The sequence below is a fragment of the Rhyacophila brunnea genome, unplaced genomic scaffold, assembly GCF_057557595.1.
Source record: "Rhyacophila brunnea isolate RB1 unplaced genomic scaffold, BYU_Rbru_1.0 scaffold_23, whole genome shotgun sequence".
NCBI lineage: Eukaryota > Metazoa > Arthropoda > Insecta > Trichoptera > Rhyacophilidae > Rhyacophila > Rhyacophila brunnea.
In genome coordinates, this window is record NW_028232893.1 from 20,082,757 (window position 1) to 20,098,988 (window position 16,232).

At 34.7% G+C, this 16,232-nt stretch overlaps 1 protein-coding gene across 2 annotated transcripts in view; it reads left to right on the forward strand.

The window, feature by feature from the left end:
• Positions 1-371: 371 nt before the first annotated feature.
• The window catches only part of Orco (odorant receptor co-receptor), a 64,681-nt gene continuing 48,820 nt past the window's right edge, over positions 372-16,232 (forward strand). Inside the window, exons 1-5 of one of the 2 annotated variants that reach the window (XM_085950883.1) lie at positions 372-472; positions 5,732-5,929; positions 7,674-7,810; positions 9,283-9,443; positions 13,178-13,382. In XM_085950883.1, the coding sequence (XP_085807009.1) occupies positions 372-472; positions 5,732-5,929; positions 7,674-7,810; positions 9,283-9,443; positions 13,178-13,382 (802 nt within the window). Of the gene's footprint in view, positions 473-5,718; positions 5,930-7,673; positions 7,811-9,282; positions 9,444-13,177; positions 13,389-16,232 lie in introns of both variants that reach the window. The other variant, XM_085950882.1, reaches the window with a different exon arrangement.

Below are 16,232 nucleotides of genomic sequence, written 5' to 3' on the forward strand. Positions count from 1 at the left end.
AATAATTAGAATGGTAGATTCTTAAATCTTGTGAATTATTCGTTGAATAAATGAAATAGTTAATTAAAAATATTTAATTTTGGCTATATTGAAAAGTTAAATTAAAATAAAACAACTTCACATATTTTATTAGCCTACATTAATATTAGTTTGTACTTTTTCATCAGTAAGTAGTAATAAGATAATATTTTTTTTTCTTTAGTCCTCCTTTAAGTATGACTGATAAAGTACCTATCTATGCCCCATAGCCTACCTCCTTCCTAAAGTAACTTTTATCTACCAGTGTTCAAACTCTATCCAAAGGGTTGATACTCCAACCTTGTTTATAATTATTATATTTAACCCTGATTACTATCTAACTATTGTTTCAGATGATGAACAAATTTAAGGTCCACGGCCTTGTGGCCGACCTGATGCCCAACATCACGATGATGAAGGCATTCGGTTTCTTCCTCTTCAATTATTATGCCGGTATGTACAAAACAATGATCTAAAAATGTTTATTTAACTGCAATGCCACCTTACGTTACCCACCCCAATAAACTGCACATATTTCAATTATTAATACGCATTTTCTGATCTTCATGTTTTGGCTATTTCTAGAATCATCAATACTACAACTAATGAATCCAATCCCGAGCTAAAATCTTGATCCCGTAATTTCAGGATTACGATTTGACGATCCCGGGATTAGCATTTTGTTCAATGGTTAATATAAAATTCCGATAGATACAAATAACGTTGATAAAATCGGTCAAAAATAAATTTAGTAAAATTTATACTATTTAAAACATTTATTGTCAAACTATGTACGTTCAATCTTGGAAACACATAGGTTTAATGGAGTAAATAATATTGTAATATTTATAAATAATAATGTGAAAGTAAAACAGTTTTATTTATTTATGAAAAGATAACAAATACAAGTTCAATTAAAATAAAATAAATGACAAATGCATTAAAAAACATGGTGGAATCACTTTGTTGAAAGTGCGCAGCATTGTTTTTTTTCAATCTTTCTCATTTTTATTAATTTATGTGAAAAAATAAAATGAATTGGCAACACATGGGTAATAAATCAAACTTCATTCAAACTCAGTTTATTTCTAATGTATTTGTATGTTATTAAAAGTTTTTATCTTATTTTCCAAAAAAATTGATAAAAAACTCAATCCCGAAAGTTTCGGGATTATGTTTACCAATCCCGGGATTCATAGGTATTGAAAATAGTTCGGGATCCCGGGATTGGAATCCCTAATTACAACTAACTAAAATGTTATTATTATCAAAATCGATGGCATTATCCAGTAAATATAATATGTAATTGATAGATATCAGATTTCATTTACCTTTCATGAATTGTAAATGCACCTTAAAAATAGAACGTCGCATTCCATTACGAACACAAGAATGTATATTCAGTCACCATCTACAAGCATTGGCGAATGGTCAACGGTAAAAAAAGGAGCCCAATGACGCATCATAATTTATCCACTGGAAACGAATCTAAGCGACCTAGCCTGCAAACTTCTGCCTTCAAAAAAATTTGTGGCTTCAAACCTGGTTCCAAAGTTCTGGCGTTGAAAAACGCAGAAGTCTACACATTTGGTCATTACACCCAGACAGTATAGTAAGCGGCCTAACTGAGTATGTGAAGGAGAGTGTAGGTGATGTAAAATTTGAAGTAGTTAAACTAAATACAAAGAATAAATATTCTTCATTCAAGGATAACAGTTCCAGAGTCCTCTATTGGCCATTTTCTTGTTCCTGAAATTTGGCCGGTTGACTCGATAGTCAATGAATGGCGTTGGAATAAGACAGTTTCTCCTTATACTACGATCAAAAGCTCGTGACGGTCACCTAAATACATTGACGTTTATTATCAGAACGTTCGTGGTCTCAGGACGAAGACAATCGAGATGCGTAATACTCTCTTGGCAAGTGACATTTCTGTCATATGCTTGACTGAAACCTGGCTCAATGACTCAATTTGTGATGGTGAACTTTTCGACAGTAGATAATATATTGTATTTCGTTGTGATCGTTCAGTTGGTGAAAGGGGTGGCGGTGTGTTAATTGCCGTTCGCTCTGATCGGGTAGATAGTGTATCTATGATTGACCATATATTTACTGATATCGATGTAATTATTGTCAAATTGCTGTGTAATGGGTCTCCTTTTATTATTAGCTGTGTTTATTTTCCGCCTCGATCATCGTGTAATACTTATAATATGTTTTTCTCATATTTTGAAAATTTGTCTATTGGCGGCCCAATTGCAATCATCGGTGACTTCAATCTTTATTCGGCATCTGCCAATGTTGATTTGGAATTTGCCCACTTTCTGAGCTGTATGCACTTTAAACAGTTTTCTCAAATTAAAAATGTGAAATCACGCATATTGGACTTGGTCTTGGCGGATGCAGATTGTAATGCACAGGTGAATGCTTGCGTTGATCCCCTTGTTCAGGAAGACGCTTACCACCCTGCTCTATTAGTTGAGTTGCCAATCAATTATCATAATATATATATATTATTATATATTATTTCGTTTATATAATTATATAATTATATATTATTACATAAATAATTTCGATTCTGTTAGCTCGGAAGCCTTCTTTTTTAATAAATGGAATTTCTTCAAAGGCGACGATTGATTGGAATTCTTTATATAGTACCAATGATATTAATAGTGCAATTATTGATGTTTTCTATGTAAATATTTATAGTGTATTTTCCAAGTTTTTTCCCATTAAGAAGTCTTCGGGTACTTCGCGCAGCTACCCTAAATGGTTCACTCATAGCATTATTAAATCCATTGACTTGAAAGCCATCTGTCATAAATGATGGAAGCGCACGAAGTGCCTGAATGATTATTGTGCTTTCTCCGATATACGCAGAAGAAAAAAAAGAGAAAATTTCTTTAAATTTAACCTCAGACCCGAAAACTTTTTGGACGTATGTTAGGAGCTTACGTAACTCTTCTGCACAGCTATCGTCTATGTCTTTTAGGGGTAGTGTATTGAATGGCTATAAATCCATCGCTGACGGTTTTGCTGAATATTTTAGGTCAGTTTATTCAACGATTCCACCAAAACTTCAACCTCAACCTGAATACTTTTCGTCTTCTTGGCCCATACTAAATATTGGTCCTCTGGATGAGTCAAATATGAAATATGCTTTCTCTAGACTATATCTTAAATCCTCAGTAGGTCCAGATGGCATTCCTCCATGGCTATTGAAAGGATGCAAAAAACTTTTAAGCGATCCTTTGTTGTATGTTTTTAATTTATCTTCAAGTAAATCTACCTTCCCTGAATGTTGGAGCTTAACTCGTATACGACCGGTGTATAAAAATGGCTCGGTATCTGAAATAACTAACTTCCGACCAGTGGCTGTTCTCTCTGCACCGGTCAAACTATTTGAGTCCATTTTACATAAATATATATTATATAAACATGTGGATGGTCAGCTGACTGACGCTCAACATGGTTTTCGATCTACTCGATCAACGGTTACCAACCTCATGGAGTACACTGAATACATATCTCGTTCACTAGACGATCTTTGTCAAGCTGATGCAATTTATACGGATATGTGAAAGGCTTTCGATCGAGTTGATCATGATATTCTTTTAACTAAACTGAGTGCAGTAGGCGGATCTATTAATTTTGTAAATTTTTTAAAATCTTATTTTTCTCATCGTTGTCAATAAGTCGAGTACGCTGGATGTGCATCTGAAGTCTTTCAAACTCTTTCAGGTGTTCTCCAAGGATCAAATCTTGGACCAATTATGTTCCTCATATTTGTCAATGATATAGTTTAAGCCATGGATGGAGTAGAATTTTTACTTTTTGCGGATGATTTGAAATTATATCCACCAATTCGCAATGAGTTGGACTGTTGCATGTTACAGCGAAATCTCTGTTCAATTGAAAGTTGGTCAAAAAAGAATAAATTAGAATTTAATACTGACAAATGCTTTTGTATTACTTTTTCTAGGTCAAGAACCCCGATTAAATATAATTATATTATGTCAAAAAATTCTTTAAAACGTCAATCTGAGGCGAAAAATCTTGGGATAATTTTTGATTCTTCATTATCCTTTCACTCGCATATTACTTCCACGGCTCTACGTGCGAGTAAGCTTCTAGGATTCATCATGCGACAATCCAAACCATTCAAGAATCTTAATGTATTACGTACACTCTACGTCTCATTAGTGCGTAGCATTCTTGAATATGGGTCGATTATCTGGTGTCCTTATGAGGTTTCCTATAAGCTTATTTTAGAACGCGTCCAGAAGAAATTTCTTCGATGTCTTTATTTTAAACATTTAACTATTTTCATTTCGATAATTCGTCAGATGATTATTTTCCGACTGCCTTTCTTTCTACAAGGCATGCTTACTTTTCACTCTCTTGAATCTCGTCGGTCTCTTCTGCTGTTGAAACACTTTTGCCTGTTATCGCGAGGGATGATTTCCAATCCTGGTGTCCTAATGAATTTGAATTTCCATGCGCCTGTCAATTACCTACGTGGTCGCAGCCATGATTTATTCTGGTTTGAAACCGTTTCCTCGTGTCAAGCCTATCAGGCACCATTAACTAGGGGTGCAAGACTAGTAAATGCGCTCCCTAAAGACATAGACATTTTCAGTGATGTACTTTGCATTTTGTTTTTGAAACTGTATTTTTCTGTATAAAATTGTCAAAAATTATATTTTTCTGTATTAAATTGTACTTAAGTATGTTTTGATTTTATTTTTTTTTGTTATTATTATTGTTATTATATATATATATATTTCTTTTTATATATTCTCTTCTCTCTTGTGAGGGTAATGTTTGACTTATAATGTAAATCTCATGTTGTATACGTCTTGAATTTAGATTTGTTATGTCCACAATGTTTTGTATTCTTAAATAAATAAATAAATATCTAAAAGTATATGTGACAAAGACATACTCAATTATGAGATATTATGACTTTGTAGGCTGTACGAATGTATAGAAATACTCGTGTGATTATAGTTAAGTTTTGATGCGTTTTGATCACTTTATAGATAAAATAAACAGCAAATAATGATGATGAAACCTTATTAGATTTATTTATGTTGCCAACATATTCATTTCCCTTTTACTTACTACTGTAATATTATCAATTTCCAACGTTCATTTAAGGTGACAGGTGACGGAATAAATATGCATTGTAAAGGGAAGGTTAAATAAAATATTTACCGATTTAAATCACTAATGATAATATGCATTTTTGCCGCAGAAATGGACATGAGATTTTACAACTTTCTTTTTAACCTACCCCTACTCTACTCCTAACCTACCCCAACCTAATATTACCTCATATAATCTTAGTTTGTGATAATGGTGTATCAAAATTTCAAATTTTCAATTAACGATTATTGGATCGAAAAGCCGATGCCCCGACAGAAAAGGGTATTTATTATAATTGTCTACATGGAATAAACTGTTTTCGTAAAAAAAAAAATATAAAAGCTCGTGTCCACCTCTGCGGCACAATTACTACATTTTTATATTAGCGCAACACTAAAAAATACCTTACGTTGAAATACCTAACTAGTGGAACTTCATTATTTATACATCTAAAATGCTAAATTAGTATGCATTACCTCGAGGACTTTGCCATTTATCAAGCTGACGAAAAACACCTTTGAATTTATCCATATATTATGTATTTTGAAACAGAAAATGGTGCCTTGTCGGTACTGTTCCGCAAGTTGTACTCCTGTATGCATCTTATCCTGGCCGTGGTTCAGTTCGGAGGTATCGTCGCCAACATGGCGATGCAGGCGGTGGACATCAACGAGCTGACCGCCAACACCATAACGGTCCTCTTCTTCACGCACTCAATTGTCAAGTTTGTCTTCTTCGCGATCACATCCAAGAATTTCTATAGGTAATAATAATATAAGAGATAATTTTATTTTCAATGAATATGCAAATAGAATAGCCTTGCGAGATATCTTTGCTCTAACACAAAGTGTAGTGTTCTTAGTTACTACTAACTATTTAAAATTATTCATGTTTAAAGCGTCAATGACATTGAGCTACTTTACGAGCTGCTTGTTGGCGAATTTACAATCTGCCTGTAAAGTCGCCCAGTGTCATCATCGAACAAGTTAACAAGCAGATTGTAAACAATCTACGGAGAAAAGTTGAAAGCTGGTCAACTTTACACGCTACACGCCGGCGAGTGGGCCTACTGCGTCTGCGCAGTAGAGCGTAGTAGTGACCTCCCGATAAAAAAACGAACTACGTTCTGTCAAAATAGTCGCTGGCTTGTGGCTTCTCAGCGAATAGAAAGTTTTGTGTGTCATCATCACAATCGCAGTAGCTAAATCGCCCGCTTTTAAATTCGCTAACAAACAGCATATAAAGTAATGTCATTGACGCATAATGAATCAAATGGAACAAGTGAAAAAATTACTCATTTGTTTCAAAATAAATGATAATAATAAAGTGAAAGCATGACTCATTTGTTTCTTTAAACAAATGAAAATGCAGTTAACTGCATTACCGCTCGAGCTTTCATTTATTATTTTCGCTAATCGATGTCAGACCAAACTTTCTGCACTCTGTATTCCGACTACATTTAAAGTAGAATTATTATCGGTCCAATAAATGAAAAACGTCAATAAATTTTTTAACGGGTAATCTACCGACTTTATAATAATTACTTATAATAATTGAGTTGCCTAGAGTTATAACTCACATTTTCCAAAAATCGAGTTTAGAGATCATCGCAAAAAAACACCAGAGCACTCTTTTTGTAATTAGAATAAAAGTATTGAACTCCCTTAAATATTAATGAGCGAGTGAGTCAATTTACATTTGTTTTAAATATATATAATATTCCTACGGCTGCAGACACACAGCACACTATGAAAAATAAAGCTCTTTGATTGGTTAGAAAGGCATTGATGACAGAACTCAGATTATTCATTGAAAAATGTTAGTTATGACACAGCCAACTTTGTCAACGATTTTACATGGTTTAAAGTGACTTTTGATAGTCAACTATTTTTATTTACATAGATTAATGCCTTTAGAATCACTAGGTGACTCAATTATTCCAGTACTTACATTTCCATTTCCTCTTCTTCTTCCTGGCGCTACAACCCTATGTGGGTATTGGCTTTTTCCGGCATCTACCTTCATTCAGATCTGTCCAAAACCGCTTGCCTCCAATTTAGGATGCCTAAGGTCATTGTTTGCCTTCCAGCTTCCCGAGTATTTCTGTGTCATGCGTGACTCGTCCATCCTGTGTATACACCTACTACATGGCCCAGCCATCTAAGGCGGCCAATTTTTATTTAATTACCTATAAATGTATGATTATGTGGCATCCCTTATTCTACCTACATATGTCTATCCCAAATTCCCAGTATCCAGATATTTAAAAACCCAGCATATTGAATAATTAATATTTAGGTTTAATGTGGCAGAGGGGTACTATTTTATTGTGTTGAATCCTAAAAATAGTGTTTATTAGTCGACAGTTAAATCGTTTGGGTATCTTGGTAATTTTTAGTTCCCTGAATGGCCGCTATAACGTACGAGTATCACACAATAATAGAAGTCACACTTTAATCAATATTTGAATATCTTGATAAAAGCTATAATAAGATTACGATTTCTAGGACTCTTGGCATATGGAACCAGTCAAATACGCATCCTCTATTTGCGGAGTCAGACGCCAGGTACCACGCTCTGGCTGTTACAAAAATGAGAAGACTTCTATATGCTGTTACTCTTGGCTCCGTTCTCACAGTTATTGGTAAGTGACCTTAATTTTAATACTCAATTGCCTTTAACTCAGATTGTCTCGTTTTTCTTGAGTCATCTGGAGAATAGTTTGTTAACCGGTGGTCTGCGGACCACCAGATTTTTGGGTGGACCGTAAAAATTTTCTGCAATTCAAAATTAGTTAGTATCCATTTTTATTAAATTTCAAGTATAAATATCTTTCAGAACCCATGCATCAACAAGGGTTCACAATGAATTAACAAGTCATTTCCGGAAATTTAATTGGAAACGTAAACGGAATTGTTTTGAATAAAAAATCAATTATATAAATTTTTATTATTTTATTCCAATGTCGATGATCCGCAAAGCATTTTTTGATTTTTTTGTGGTCCGCGTGATTTAGGAATAAACACATATTATAATATGGATGACTTGAATTAGTTATTAAAATCACATAATATTTCGACAAATTTTAAACACCACGCTTGCAAATATCACCCGTTGATAAGTACAAGGTAAACGATTTACGAAGGGGAAAATAAATATATATGCATAATCCTCTTTAATATTTCGTGCTAATGAAGATAAATTTTTTGAATACGCATCTAAGTCATTAATAATGATTATGCTGGATTACCGCCAAAAATTATTCTGTGTATCTGAGAACCATTATTTTATTTAGCTTCATGAGATAAACACAATTTTATTTAAATATTCATGATAGAATTAATGGGTATTATAATATTCCCTCCATCGGCTGCCTTCCATTAGGTAGAAAACCATTAGATATAATTTTAATTAGAGCATGATTTACAGCAGAGATTTCCAAATTAGCCCGCGTGAGACTCGAACAATTTAGCTTTTAGGACACAGCGCTGATCACGCTAAAGAAAGCTTAGGACAACTCTGACTGACGCGGCTACCATCATGAAAGTAGGATGAATCCTCTAAGGGTAGTAATACATATTATTTGATTTCCCAAATGTCCAAGTGCGATGGAAGACAACTAACTGCTTTTACTCCTGACTACTACACCAGTCAATTTTTGACTGGAAATGGTAGATTCGCTACCAAGCTCTTGAACTTGGACTTGTCAACTGACCAACATTCATATAGTGAAGAACTACAAGATACAAACCATATCTTCTTGGAATGTCCCAAAATGTGTTGTTGGGCCCATCAGGCCATCCTACCTGATCGCCACAAAAGCTGATTATGTTGCCTTTAAAAAAAATGTGGCGTCTTCTTGCGGACATGAAGATTGCGCTCAATAATTCGTGTTGAGGCTACTACCGCCCTCTCTGGATTTCTGCAGAGCTTTCTGAACGACAATGTCACTTACTTTGGAAAACACTGATTTACAGTAATATATCGTGACTACAACCGAATATTCGTAAAGAACATTTTCCGGATTTTCTCTGATGTTTTCCAAAATATGTATAGGTATACCTACCTAATACAAAGATAATATTATGACTACTTACAAGTGGTTATGTGTTTTAGCTTGGACCACTATAACTTTCTTCGGGGAATCAGTCCGCCTTACTAAGGACCGAGATACGAATGAGACCATCACAGAAGAGGTTCCTCGCCTGCCCCTCAAGTCCTGGTACCCTTTCGATGCAATGAGTGGAACTCCTTACATTGTCTGCTTTGTATATCAGGTAAGAAGTACTTTTTAATATAACATTTAGATATATAAATATAATTATTTCCGCGTTCGGTAACCCTCTTGTTGTTTTTGATAACAGGAGAGATGAGAAGTTGTTGTCGTGATTATGGAAGAGTGAGAATTTATTTAATTTGCGTAAGTACAGGGGTAGAATACTTGTTACTATAATATGAATCAACAGGGCGATGTGCTTCTGTCGAAGAGTTACAATTGAATACTTCTCTTTCAATCAATTGATTGACAATTATTATTTTATCAACTTATAAATATTGTAATAATTAGTCAGCTATTAACTGACTATAGACGCATCTTCAAAATTCCTTGGACTGACCGGGTGACAAATGTTGAAATTCTCAATCGAATGGGGAAGGACCGAGAAATTCTACGTAGTATCAAAACCAGGAAACTACAATACTTCGGCCACATTATGAGAGGACAAAAATACAGCATTCGCCAACTTGTCATTCAAGGAAAGATCAATGGGAAGCGTAGCAGAGGACGGCGCCGCATTTCGTGGATTAAGAACCTCCGTGATTGGTACGAGTGCAGCTCCACCGAATTGTTCCGGGTAGCAAACGACAAAGATAAGATCGCCTTGATAGTGGCCGACCTCCGCTAGGGGATGGCACAATAAGAAGAAGATTAACTGACTAAGTGAGAACAGGTATACAAAGATTATTGTCGCGGTCATCGATTTATAGAGTTTGCTATAAATTGATACTATGGAAATGCCTATTAATTCAATTTGTAATATGTAATATCGCTATACATGCAATCTTGCAAACTGCAGAATAATACATGTTTACGATGTATCTAAGATGTTTACCCATACATTTTCTTGTTATGGCCGCGATAATACTTACTGTCAATGGTAAATCTATGCACGTGTAAACGGGATATAATTATTATACATTTCTGAACCTTAGAAGAAATATCTTATTATCCGATATTCACAAAAAGTATCAATACTGGTATCAAAAGAAAAATATGGATAGATACCTTTTTGACATCACTATGTATAAAAATCATTCCGCCACTCGAGACGAATTGAGAGAAATGTTCCGCGCCGAGAGAAATTTATTTCTCTCCCCGTTCAATCAAAATGTTATGAGACGTGATCCGCCTGGACATTCGGTTTCACTTACTGGATATCATTTCTAGAATATAAATCACTTTCTCGAACCTCCACCCCCATCCCCGTCATTTATATAATATACACAATGTGAAAAGATTACATCAAATTCCGCCATTTGTCATTATTTGAGCGAGAAATTGTTTGTAGGCTCAATCTATTTCGAGAATTTCATTTTGTTTTCCTCTACTCTCATTGTGGGGTCGACCATTCTACACCGGGCGATGCGATCTCAGAGTTTAAACCAAAACTATAATAATATATAATATTCATAGTTATAAACTGTAAATAAAACAATACTTGAAAGAAATTCCAAAACGTTTATAACGTGGTTAAATTGACAACTATGGAAGAATAACTTAGATTCTGAGGATCATTCTTTTATTTTTACATACACAGTGTAGTAGTCCACATCCTCTGGGAATGTCCGATAATGTGCTCCGAAAGGGAAGAGTTACTCAAGTCGCTCCAACCAGCTGTCGGCCCCATCGGGCCGTCCGACCTGGTCGCCACAAAGGCCAATTGTCTTGCATTTAAAAATTTTGCGGCGTCTTACTGCGGGCGTGAAGATCTCTTCATATAATTTGTGCTGTCCATATGATTAGCTTCGTTTTGCTATATTATACACAACGTAACTTCATTTTGTATTCGTAATTTCCTTGTGCTTTTCTCAGCCTGGCACTTTGCATTTTAGTAAACTCACTAAACTCAGTCAGAGCTCATTTTGAGCGTAGCAACCTAAGTCTTGGGCATCTTCTCCCAGGATACTTCCATTGCAATTGTTTCAGATGCTTCACATCACCAATTGTAGGGTCCTGCAATACGCTTGATTAAGACCGAGTGTGGTGCGGGGCGGGTTTCAGTGGAGGGCACTTAACTTCAGTCTACTTTTTCTCTCCCCGGCACTTTGTATTAGAGTAAAATCAGTAAACTCAGTCAAAGCTCACTTGAAAGCGTGGCGACCTCAGTCTTGGCTAACTGCTCCTGGGACTTTACCAGACGTAAACAACTATACAGATGCTTCACATCAAACGTAGTGCCTCGTGATACGCTCGATTAAGACCGAGTGTGGTGTGGGGCGGGTTTGGTTTGGTGGGCGTGTTTGTGTTGTTTCTAGATTGCGGACGTAAATGTCTCTTCACGTAGTTTTATTTGTTCGTATTGTTTTAGCTCTGTTTTTTTTGTTATATATCATTAAATTCAATTATAAAGTAAATAATATTTTATAACGCGTATAACTTGTGACAAAATATATGGGGTAGTTCGTATTGTCAACTGTGGTCGCTACAACGTCACCCGGTGTAATATGATCGAAGACATTTCAACGAATTACGCCTTTTGAGGGAAGAAAAATCTCTTACATTTTTCGACTCGCTAGCATTTTCATCATCTTTGTTCGTTACGGTTTGTTATGACTCGGAAGGAATTTTATTTGTTTCTGTCTTTTTAGATTTTATTGTTTTTCCTAATGCATTAGAGGGTTTCTTGTTTCATTTGCTTGAAAATGAAATTTACACAGGTATCTACTAGATGTTTACACAGTGCTTTGAAACTTTTGGTGTTTATTTAGTCGAGCTTTTCGTTTTTAGTTAAGTTAAGTTTTTTTACCATTTATGTGAATAGTCACGTAACAGTACAATGTTAACGCATCGCTGAAATGTCTACATTATTGTAATAAAAGCTATACTTCAGTTGAGGTATCGTCTAAAACGATCGTGGCTAGGGGATGCGCGAATTGTGCAAATGACGCGTGCCGAACGAAATATAATTTCTCATAAAAATCCAACATGCGGCCATTTAATGTTATGTTTATTGTTATATTACTAATAATACTAATATATTCATTGACATGTTTTCTTTTTTAAGTACACACACACGTAAAGTTTTTTAGTCATCTTTACACTATTTAATACTTTGGACGCTGAAGACGCACATGCGCGTAATAACCAGGCAGCCGATCGATGTAATTAACCTGCATTTTAAATGTGCTAATTAAAAAATCATTATCTACTCAGCAGCGAATGCGTTAGGAATATTTTCATCCGACGCCATGACAAAACAAATCGACATGCGGACACCTCAACAATCGGTCTCCGATTGGCGGCTAGTGAAAAATTTCGTCGCACCTACTGTTGAAAATTATTTGCAGTACGCTCTTAAAGGCTTTCGTCTTCTTTTCGTACCATCCCTTATCGTAGGTCAACCAGCACCAGTTCTAAAATTCTCTACAACTCCTTAGAAGTCGGCTTGAGAGTGGGTCGATTTTTTGAGTCCCGCATCAGTTGAAATACGACCTAATGGTGGAGCGAGTTTTTGAATTTTCTTTTAAGGATTTTTTTGAGACTCCTTTACTCGAGGTTATATGGATACTATCCGTGTATACTCTTGTTCTTTGATAATGTGGCCGAATCACTGTAGTTTTCTTCTGATAGGTTATACTACGCAGATCTTCTCAGTGCTTTTCTGTCGGATCACAAATATTGAAATGAGTAGTAGAAGCTAGAAGTCGTGGCATTATTATAAATATTGTATCCGTCTTGATTAAAAATAACAAAAATTAAACAGTTTTTAAATACATACATCCCTTCTTTTAGATCTACTGGCTTTTCTTCTCTCTGATGCACGCAAATCTCCTCGACATGATGTTCTGCTCGTGGCTGATCTTCGCCTGTGAACAACTGCAGCATCTCAAGAGCATCATGAAGCCTCTTATGGAGCTGTCAGCTAGCTTGGACACCTACAGACCCAACACCGGAGAACTCTTCAGGGGGAGTGCAGGATCTCAGACGCAGCTTATCAGTCCAGGTATATGACACTTTATTTTAACATATAAAATTTACCACTTAATAAACTTAATATGTGTTAAAAATAAGCCCTTAGACAGAGCGGGTCATTTGCTAGCCGGTGGATATAACCATTCATCCCATGTATCTAGCATACACTTATATATTCCCTTATAGTCAGTCTGCTTAGAATTATGAAAATATGGACACATATAAGAAAAGCACATTTTTTCTCACATGCTATTAATGGGCATAGGTAGTTTTAAATTTTTGATAGGAACCATATCCTCCGGCGGCCATCTAGGATTTTATAGCGGCTATATTGAAATAACTATAATATCAATATCCTGGCTTCTAAATGTATGCCAATATACATTTTCAGGGTCAAGGAATACAAATAAATAAATTTTAAATGCATTTGACGATCTATTTATCCGTAAAATTACATTTAACTGGTATAATACCTGTGCCCGATTTATATAATATCCATCAATGTTTGATTTTAAAATTTATACATTATGTAGGTACTAAATACACAATAAAAGACAGAAATATTTTTATATTATGAATGTTGTCATTGTGATGCCATTATGATAAATGATAATACTAAAGAAATCTTTGTTCATGGCGTATTAAAAAATTGACTTCCGTAAATTTCTTTAGTTGCCAGGATATTGATAATATATTGATCAAAAAATGGCCACTATAAAGTCTAAGATGGCCGTCGGAAGAGGTAGTTCCTATCAAAAATTAAAAGCTATTACTTCTAGGTGCATATTCTTGAAAAAAAAGCCTTTGACCAGTTTCATTTGAGCTGTCTAACTATGATACTGTCGAACAAGAACTTCTTTTCTACGTGTTAAAACTCTAAACTAGCAATCCCCTCAAGTGCAGCTAATCACACTTCCATTTTCAAATAAAGAACGCCCCCAAATTTATCATTTTAAATTACGCTTCCGTGGTGTACAGATCTATCAATTTACTTAATTTGAAGCTTTATATCTAAAACTATCAGGAGTGATGTTAGAATTATTATTAGTAAACTTTTCGTTTATTTCGAAGAAGAAAAGGAGTAGCATCTAAAAGGAGAGTCGCTACATTATTTAAACAGGGTTCTAGCACACGTTGCCGCCATGACAGGTACGTCGCTAGAAGTCTTCTTGTCGAACAATAACTGAAGGTGTTTTTCAAAATCTATCAACGAATAGAGTTACCGTCTTTGTATATTTTGCCAAGAAAGTTATCGTTACTGTTTTAATTTACACTTAGGGGTTCTTAATTGCCGAATTATGTACCTACATAATAATTATTATAACATATACCTTCATATTATGCATAAGTGCAAATCACTTATTGATATTGTTATCAATTCAATTGTTAGCTATTACAATAATATCAATAGGTAATATCAAAATACATCTTTTAACATAAAATTTAATTATGTTAGACTGAGTGATATCAGTTTTATTTATTTAGAGCAGTGATACACAACGTTTTTATGCCATTGCCTAAAATAATTATTAATTATATTGTCTTCCATGTAACTTATATAATTGAATGCGTGTATTAATTAAGGTGCTAAGTACCAAAAAAAATAAAAACTGACATTTTTATAGAAGAATGTTCTACATACCAACGCCAATAACTTCAACTATAGTCTAAGTGCCTCAAGCAAGTCAAAAAAATACAGCAAAATAATTAAAACTGTCGTTGTAACATTGTAAGTCCGTTGGCGGGTTTTATTTATAATGGTGTAAGTAGCACTGCAGTGGTGAACGACATTCAATATAGAATAGCTGACGATGGTGTGTTGACACTCTCTTAATACCTAAAATTATTGAAGCTGCCGTGATTGCTTCACCCTGTAAAACTACATTTTTCAAAAGGTCTGCTTCATGAAATTTTACTGCAATGACTCGGTATTTTGTATCTACAGGCAATACTACTTTTTGGTACTTAGAGCCTTATTTAATAAACGTATTCAATTATTCTCGAGAGTTCTTGTTAGAATTTGAATTTAAATTCTAATTGATTTAAATTTTGTACTATTTTGGGTCGTTTTTGTGATCCGTGTTTCGCCTTTCAGTAACTTCAGGCACTATGGGCACTCACAACTAGTAAATGCACTACGACAACAAGTACAGTTAATTACCGGTAATACAGAACAATATTAGACTCAAAAAGGGACGACAGGCCAGAAAAGGTTGACTCAAGTCTTGACTCAAGATAATTTTATTATTAAGATAATATGTTTGAAATGTGTTACGCGTAAATCAGTGATTTTAAAATATTTTTATTTTATTGCATCCTTAATTAATTGAGATTCTATCACGCCACCCTAAAATGTAAATTATCTGCAGTCAAAACAAAAATTATTTCTTCCGAATCAGATTGGAGCAAAGTGATGTAGAATATAACCATAGAGATGGAGCCGAAATATATAAAACTAAAGTTACGTGTAAATTGTAGGTATTACATTTCATGGCCGTATAGCATTGAGATGAAAAATTACCACGTCGCTCGTGAAGAATTGCTAACATTAATGTTCCAATTTTATCTGACTTAGTACTTACGAGTATCTACCGGAATTTAATATACATACGATACGATGTGCTTCTAATTATTTACTTACATACATACCTATTTTATTCTGTCTTTTCCTTGTATTCCGGTTATTTTTATTACGTATTTTGTACCTAAGTATTTTATTTAGATATGAATTTGATGTGGTTCGGTGGGGCCATTAACTCCAATGTCTGTTATCGGTGCTCATGAGAACTCGTAACATAAAATCATGTATACTCAGCTAAAGCATACTTGAATGCGTAGTGACTTCAGTCTTGGGTATCCGCTCCTGAGACATTTT